The sequence below is a fragment of the Asparagus officinalis genome, chromosome 2, assembly GCF_001876935.1.
Source record: "Asparagus officinalis chromosome 2, Aspof.V1, whole genome shotgun sequence".
In the NCBI taxonomy this organism is placed as follows: Eukaryota; Viridiplantae; Streptophyta; class Magnoliopsida; order Asparagales; family Asparagaceae; genus Asparagus; species Asparagus officinalis.
The window spans coordinates 9,632,765-9,641,777 of NC_033795.1; the positions used below are offsets into that span (position 1 = coordinate 9,632,765).

The 9,013-nt window shown below is 36.2% G+C and overlaps 1 protein-coding gene across 1 annotated transcript in view; it reads right to left on the reverse strand.

Moving 5' to 3' along the window:
- LOC109830190 (beta-adaptin-like protein B) overlaps positions 1 to 7,816 on the reverse strand; it is a 10,200-nt gene extending 2,384 nt beyond the window's left edge. Inside the window, exons 1-9 of the mRNA XM_020397374.1 lie at positions 7,633 to 7,816; positions 6,381 to 6,578; positions 5,605 to 5,718; positions 5,149 to 5,399; positions 4,028 to 4,163; positions 3,576 to 3,755; positions 3,388 to 3,480; positions 253 to 464; positions 65 to 128 (exon numbers count right to left, since the gene is read on the reverse strand). Coding sequence (XP_020252963.1) covers positions 65 to 128; positions 253 to 464; positions 3,388 to 3,480; positions 3,576 to 3,755; positions 4,028 to 4,163; positions 5,149 to 5,399; positions 5,605 to 5,718; positions 6,381 to 6,578; positions 7,633 to 7,719 — 1,335 coding nt within the window. The 5' untranslated portion in view covers positions 7,720 to 7,816. The remainder of the gene's footprint in view (positions 1 to 64; positions 129 to 252; positions 465 to 3,387; positions 3,481 to 3,575; positions 3,756 to 4,027; positions 4,164 to 5,148; positions 5,400 to 5,604; positions 5,719 to 6,380; positions 6,579 to 7,632) is intronic.

Genomic DNA, 9,013 nt, shown 5'->3' on the forward strand with positions numbered 1-9,013 from the left:
GAAAAAGAACCCATGAGATCAATAAGCTGAACATGTCCAGATCATCCTCAAGTTTAGCAAGTACCTTAGCCTCTGGCTCGTCTAAAGTGTCTAAGCTCTCACAGAGTGTTGCAATGATCGACTCATACCTATAAAAGGGAAACATATGCAAAATGTTTTTATTACTATTATGAATTATGAAAAATACATAGCCTTCAGAAGTACTGCAGAATTAGCCAGCTGTCTAGACAAGTAGCGAAAACAGGTTCTTACGTGTTAGGATAACGTCTGAATATGTCTTTGATGACAATAATGGCCTCTTGAACAACATAATTTACTTTTATCTTTATAAGCTCAAGCAAAACGCTGATGCACCGTTCTGCAGCTCTCTCGAGCTTGATGGCACATCGACCAATTGCACGAACAGCCTTTCTAACAAAATCAACATCTACTTCTGTAGCATACTCTTTGAATTCCAACAAAACCTGTAAAAAACAGCTTATCAATATCTAAAAGAGGCACACTTGGCGTGTTAGATATTTTCACCATTTGCATTGAAAGATTTATATGCATCCACATCCAAAAGGAAATTCCGTGAAAACTATGTTTCCATCATTCAATGGTATTAGCACAAAAAGTTCATATATAATATTAAATCTCTTCATTTATATTCATTTACGACTAATGGGAATGCTTGCTTCTGTTTGTTTCTGAACTGTAAGAGTGACCCATCATTGTACTATTGTTTCACACAAGCAGGCACAGAGTTCATTGTTTGACTTTACATGTATGTATATACACATACAGGGTAAAAATATACAGAGTAGAACTCTTGTAAACTTAAAGTGGAAAGGAGCTCTTGTCCACCAACATTTTTAGCCTTTGATTTTATCTTCGAGATTTGTGCTACACATCAAGGCTATCTTGAGATGTGTGCATTGATTTTGGATCACATGCTAGCACAAATCACAAAGCGAAACCAATGGGTAAAAAAGTTGGTGGACAACAAGCTTCTACCCACTTAAGTTCATAAGAACTTCACTCGTGTGTGTGTGTGTGTGTGTGTGTGTGTGGTGGTGTTGGGGGCGCGGGGGTGGGGGTGTTTTTAGAATGTGGAGTACCTGCAACAGAAAGTCCAAACTAATTCCAAGAAGTTCATATATAATATTAAATCTCTTCATTTATATTCATTTACGACTAATGGGAATGTTTGCTTCTGTTTGTTTCTGAACTGTAAGAGTGACCCATCATTGTACTATTGTTTCACTCAAGCAGGCACAGAGTTCATTGTTTGACTTTACATGTATGTATATACACATATAGGGTAAAAATATACAGAGTAGAACTCTGGTAAACTTAAAGTGGAAAGGAGCTCTTGTCCATCAACATTTTTAGCCTTTGATTTTATCTTCGAGATTTGTGCTACACATCAAGGCTATCTTGAGATGTGTGCATTGATTTTGGATCACATGCTAGCACAAATCACAAAGCGAAACCAATGGGTAAAAAAGTTGGTGGACAACAAGCTTCTACCCACTTAAGTTCATAAGAACTTCACTCGTGTGTGTGTGTGTGTGTGTGTGTGTGTGGTGGTGTTGGGGGCGCGGGGGTGGGGGTGTTTTTAGAATGTGGAGTACCTGCAACAGAAAGTGCCAACTAATTCCAAGTTTATATTAAACTAGGTGCTGACAGGAAGAAATCTCCAGCAATAACCAACAGCAAATAGCTTTCTTTGTTTTTCTCACAGAACTGATACTTTTTTCTATTTTCTTTTCCTTTATTGTAGTTGATCCAAGTTGATGTGATTCATTAGACTGAAACCCTTTGATTCCTAAACGAAGTGACTGGTATATCTTAGGCCTGACAAGGCTTAACTACTACAGCAAATGTGCAAAGAAAGCAGGTCTTAAAAATAAAATAGAGCTAGCGATCGATCTGCTTGGCAAAATAAAAGCATCCAATCTATGATTTTTCGCCGTTGGAGAGTGCTGCCCATGCTCCCAAAAGACCAAGATTGTACTGTCAGGAATATTGAAGTTTGTTACGGCAGTAATACATAAAAAAACGGTCAGAGAGAACTTCCTGGCAGGGACACCATCCTGTACGCATCAATAGGAACTTTTTTTCAGCAAGAATCCAGAACCCTCCGCCTTTGTTTTTCTTTTCTTTTCTTTTCTTTTTCCTTACTAATCCACAAGCAGCTTGGCTGGAATGAGCATTATTGAAATCAATATTTGTATCCATATGCTATATACACTTTGTAAATAGTTCCATTTGACCAATGCACTCTTTGCTAACTAATAGACCTATACATATCTGTCATTTTAGCTATTAGTCTTTTAGTTAATACTTTCGAAAAATAAGATAATGAAGTATGAAATATATTGAATGTAGTTATCCCCTGTCGTGTCTAGACAACAATATTACTATCAAAGGGACACATGTGAACATCATGTCAGTCCACAAATTTCATAGAATTGCTTTTCTTTTCCAAGTGAAAGATGAAGGGTCCCCAACCAATGTCATAAAATGCGGATTAAGCGACCGCTTATGCTTAAGCGGGTTGGAACGACTCCGATTAGGGGAAAAGCGCTCCATTATGCAGTCATCCGCATAATCGTGTGGATTTTCAGTAAGTGCCCGCATATTCTTTTATGCGGCGCTTTTCTTTTTAATACTTTCCGGTTAAACCCGTTTATTGCAAACCCGGCCTGACTATTAAAGTAAAAAAAACCTGACTCTAAAGTTCTCCAAAGTTCCGCTATTCTCTCTATTCTCTCTTGTTTGATCCTAGTGACTGACAAAAATCTCCAGCCTTCATCGACACTTGCTCGAACTTGAGCCGCTTGGGGAAACTCACTGGAAAATGGTATAACCTCTGACACTCTCCCTACAAGCTCTCCGACGATCACCTCAAAGCTCTCCGACGTTCCCTTCGAAGCTCTTTGGTGAGATAGATTAGTCCAAGCATTTAAGTATAGTTTCTATTTTTTATAAATTTTATATGTTTTAACATATGATAAATAATAAATACATATTAAAAAATCAAAACTGCATAATTGGCATAACCCGATTAATAAGCGCTCCCACATCGCACACATAATAAAACCATGTTCTTGAACATTGTCCCCAACTATCAAAGAATATAATATTCATATGACCTGATAACCTATGAAGCACGGACACGCATAACATGAAGCCGTGTCGTGTCGTGTCCGTGTCGGACACACGTATCCTATATATTTTTTAGGATTTGCCTTGTGTCGGTGTGTCGGTGGCCGTGTCGGATCCGTGTCCGTGCTACATAGCTGATAACTACAGTAATTGAAAAGAAAGTTATTAACAAGTAAAGCAGAAATGCAAAAGATATAAAACCAATAAGGTCGTGTAAATCCTTCCATTCTGTACCTGATCAATATTCCGGTCAGAAGCCAGCTTTATCATAATCTCTAACTTTTCCATCTTAACATATATTGGATCATTATATTTGCAGAAGAACACCTATAGACAAGTTGGAAAGAGAGATGTAATCAATTAGAATGAGAGGTGGAAAGGAAACACTTCAGCAATAAATACAAATTATTATACAAACACACCTTAATTTCATGTGCAAGGATAGTAGGTCGTTTCTGTACAATAAGATTAATGTTACGCAATGCGACATATTGTATCTCAGGTTCTGCAGAAAGAAGTGTCACTAGAGGGGGTGCCATTTTCTTGCACAAGTTTCGAACCACATCGGTACTAGTAATCAGTTCCATTTGCTGAAGGATCATCTGCAGCATCAACATCATAAAAATTTAAACATTACATGGAATAAAAATGGATGAAAATGTTTATCCGATTTCACTTAAAAGCTACATCCTAACTATAGCTCTATACTTGAACTTCATACTTTTTATATTTATCAAGATACTGCAACAAGGCTAGACCATTACTACACAACCGCCACAGTAACAAATCGCTTATGTTCTTTTGTCACCAAGTAATACATGGAAGAAGTTATAAAATTAAAAAATATATATAAAAGAAAAAGAAAACAGCATACCTTTACTGCAGAAAGCACAACTGCACAATTGGCATGCTGGAGACGGGGAGTAACTCGCTCCACTATGTTTTCAGCTTCACGGGCATCAGCTGCCTTGTACCTTGATAGGGCATCCAAAATGAAAACTTGGCCCCATCTGCATAACAAGTAAATCTTGAGAATCATTTCAACCCAGTCTACTCAACAACAAGAGCATATTAGATGGTAATATGGCAATATAATTAGAGCAGTGAACTCCAAAAACTAGTAACCAGTGGAAAATTTTGAAAGCCAAGCACTAAACCACATTGTGCTTGATTTTCCATATCCCACCTTCTGTTAGATGGTTATCTATTCCCAGTAACATTATCATGTAATCTAACCCAAGACGTGACACTACAGAACCACTGCAAGCTGACTGAAACCCTCCCCGTACTTGGCCCTAGAGGTGGGTCCAAAACAATCAGATTCTCTTTCCTTCTTTTCTCATGAAATAAACCACTGTGAATACACCTGCAACTCAACACTTTGCGCAATCCAACAAAACCAGGATATTTCCATGACTTCCTCTCATAAGCAACTAGTACATTGACCTTAACTACAATATTAGGCATGAACAAGAATCATGTAATTAATATAAAACACAACAGTAAAAAGGTTTATAAATATATCCAATATTTCAACAGGCACTCGAGAAGAGGTGTTGTCCAACTGTTCTTCAACATATTTACAGGATAGTATGAATGGCACTGGAATAAAGCAATGCCAACAAGCGAAGTGCAAATTCGCAAGCTTATAATACTAGTTCTCTAGTCTATCAATGAGCATATAGTTACGGTAACTGTAAAAAAAGGAGTCAACTAATTTCTTGCCATATGTCCGTGGAATAACTAGTGATTATGTATTTTGAGTAAGTCACTTGATGAATATATATTCCTAAGGAAGAAATATTTTAACTGGGGAAACAAGAGAAAACAACTCTCTCTTGAATGTGACAAGTAATGCTTTTTGATTTGCAGATCAGACCGAGTCACAAGACAGTCATGCGCATAACATGAGGACTAGGAAAGCAAATACACATTCTCATGAAGTGAGTATATGGAGGAAAAAGAATATGATAAAGAATCCAAACATTAGCTTACTCTGTGCATTCGTTAAGAGCAGTCAGAAGCTTGGTAAGTGTATGGCTGGTAATTTCAAAAATTGGACGAGTGCTGTTTTCTTGAATTTCTGCAAGTGCTGCAACTGCATTTGCAACTACCATGGGATTATTGTCAGATATCAAGTCCTTGAGAGTGTCAAGGAACCCCCTATCTTCCACTAGCTCTGCATTTATGTCATATAGTTTAGCAACGCAAATCGCAGCAGTCTTTCGAACATAAGGATCATCATCCTGGTCAAATAAAGTACACAATCTTAGATTTACATGTTAAGAAAAAGTAATCCAATTCTTTACTCTTTGCTAATGGACTAGCTTGCAATTGCAACAGAGAACTGTTTGAGTTAAGATAAAAAAAGATGAAACAGTTTGAAAAGGGAAAAGGTACAAAACAGAAGGAAAGTAACATGTGACGGAAGAAATTGTAAGATCAGCTAACCTTAAGACATCTCTGAAGAGGGTCACAAAGGTATTCTGTAATTTTGTCAACACGGATGCAGCCCATTGTCCTCACAGCTAAAGCACGAATTAGAGGATTAGGATCTTGGGAGTCCTGCAAAAATAACCAGAAGTTAATGATACAACTACAATTATGCAAAGTAATTAACCTATATCACTTTCCTACTCTTACTCCTACAGAGACACTAGTATAATTATCAAAGAAAGATTTGGTAACATATCTGCATCATACCATGAAAGCATAAAACAGAATCTTTTTTGCACAATGTTCTCCATGAAAATTCATTTACATTCATAATAATGAAGAATTGCAACCTAAGTAAAAGAAAATCATTTCTGAGGAAAAAAACGATTGATATAAAATAAAGCTTTATCCATGTTACAGTTTTCCATGCATAAGAAATAATAATAGAAATAGATATCTATCGTTTACTTCGAAAGCCCACGTGAAATAACAAAGGGTGGCTATATGCGCATTTATTTGACCCATATTTCAGTTAAATAGTTTAATCAGATTTAGGTCTCTAGGTATTTTCTATTAACCTCATAAATAAGTGCACGTATTTTCTACATCAGAAATAAGCTGCTTTTGAGTCTTGCATATTATAGCATTGTCCTGTAGCAACTCAGAAAATACTCTAACAACAATGCAAAATGCAACAACATCCCATTTGAGAACAGAGAAAAAAGAGTGAAACACAAAGTGCCAGCACCAGTGTATTCATAAATGCACTTAACTGTGTACATAATGCTTACCTTCACAAAAGTATTAACAGCGAGAATTGCCAGATCAGGTTGGCTCTTTGCATAATTTATAAGATAGAGATAGACAAGCTTCTTCAGCTCCAAATTCTCAGTTTGCATGCAGTTCACAACATCTGTGAATAATGAGGAAACATCCTTTCCAACAGTCATTGCAGCAATCACTTTCTTCACGGCATCCTTCTTCTTGTCCTATAAAATAAAAATACACATGGTAGCATCCCACTGTTAGCAAGGGATTGAAGAACAAGGAGATAGACTTGCACATCAAAGCAACTACAGTTCTGATACCACTCACGTATACAATATAGAGCATGACAATTTCTATGAAGCCCTGTGGGAAAATATTAGGGTGTGTTTGGTAACCAATGTGTTTTTCTTGTTGTGTTTTAATAGAAAAGCATCATGCCATGGTGCTTTATTTTCAAAAGTGTTTTGCAAACACCATTTTGAGTGTTTGGTCAAACTAGTTTGACCATTTACATAACACATACGCTATCAACCAACCAACAACTAGTAGCTCCACTCGATCGCCAACTTTACTCCTGTCAGCCACCATTCGAAAGCTTTGCTTTCAACAGCTATAATTGTCTAAAAAATCAAAAGAACTCTAATAAGTAACCATATTTTTTCGAAAGAGCATACTCGCATATTCAAAGAGGTATGATCTTTGTATTGTTACAGGCTGTGCATAGCAGCATGAGTATAGTTTTCTACTGACTTTGAGTAAAATGTTAGAAGATAACATATAATCACAGATTTTGGATATTTGCATAGAAATTTCGTAGAGGGTATAGTAATGATCCTAAGATTGAGATTTTCTTGAGTTAAGAGTGGGATTACAAAAAGTATCTTCTCTAACTCAGAAATTTCTAGTAGTTTAATTGGTGGTCTTAAGGAAAATGAAGGTGGTTTCATTAGATGGTCTGCAATACCCGATGCCTACTATTATCATCATCATTTATGAAGTCTATAGGTAGCATAAATGATTTAATTGACACATTTAGGATAAAATGAGGGGAAAATGCAAAAAAGATGACACAAATTAGGGAAAACAAAATGACACAAATTCAAGTATTCACGCACTCAGCAGCGAAATTGATCGAAAACGTAGAGATTCGAACGAACAGATCATAGATCTGACGAGATCTTAAGTCGATCCGTTCAATGAAAGAAAGGATAAGCGAATTTAAACCCTAGTTCTAGCAGATCCACAGAGAGAGAGAGAGAGAGAGAGAGAGAGTACCTTGTACTGAGAATTGAGCTCCTCTTTGAGCTCGGGGATCTCTCCCTTCTTCGTTGTAGAGAAATACTTAGAATCGTGGCCGCTCATTTTTGTGGAGCTCCTCTTCTTCTTCCTCTTGCTTGCGAGTTTTGGCGTTTGATCGGAGAGAGAAGAATGAAGGGACTAAATGGTGAGGGCCTTCAGAAATAGGGCTAGTTTTAGTTTTATGGCCTGTTTGGTTATTTCTTAAAAAACCATGAAATAGAAATGAAAACTGAGAAAACTCAAAAAGTATAATTTTATCCATTTTCATCCTTCAAACTCACCCACAATATCTAATAAAATATTATTTTTATTCAACAACTCATCCAACACATCTAATAAAATATTATTTTCATCCAACAACTCATCCACCACATCTAATAAAATATTATTTTCATCCACAACATCACTCAACTCATCTCATCTCATCATTTCAAATAATTCACATCATCCAATAAGATGGTGACAACTTATCTCATCTCATTAACTTTTCATTTCCAACCATTTCCTCTCAAAAAGCTAGGAAAACAATTTCCTTAAGTGTGGGTCACATCATCCAATAATATAATGACAACGCATCTCATCTCATCTATTTTCTTATTTTTAAGAATGAACCAAACAAAAGAAAACAACCTATTATAAGAAATATGTTTCTTATGAACCAAACAAAAGAAAACAACCTATTATAAGAAATATGTTTCTTATAATTCATTTCCTTATTTTTTTCGCCAACCAAACAACATCAAAACAAGTTTTCTTAAAAAATCACTCACATCATCCTATAATAAGGTGACAACTCGTCTCATCTCATCTCCATTTCTTTGATTTCCTTCTTTTTTTAGCAAACCAAACACTCCTATAACAATTCTTCTTAAAAATAGTTTTCCATTTCTTTGATTTCCCACTTTTTAGGCAAACAAACAGACCCTTAGAAAGGGAAAATTGCTTCTTCGTTGTAAATATACTAACTCATCGTACAATTTGATAAAAGTGGGGATACAACATAGTATCCATTGACGGTGCATTCGGTTCGGATACGGTTCGGATATGGAACTTATCATAACCATAACCACTTTCTAAAAACGGATACGGATTCGGTTCAGATATTTATCGGTAAGAAAAAACATTATCATATCTACATTAAATAGAAACAGATATAGTTCGGATATTAGAGAGTCGGATACGGATATGATACGAATACTAATCGGATATTTGAGAAATATATATGAATAGGATATTTCCTCTGTTTTATTATAAGACTCTTCTCTTGCGGGTTCAATGACCACTTCAACGGGGGGTTCGACTGTGGGTTCTTCGTTAGAAGCTTGAACTGATGGATTAGACGACATAATTTTAATAC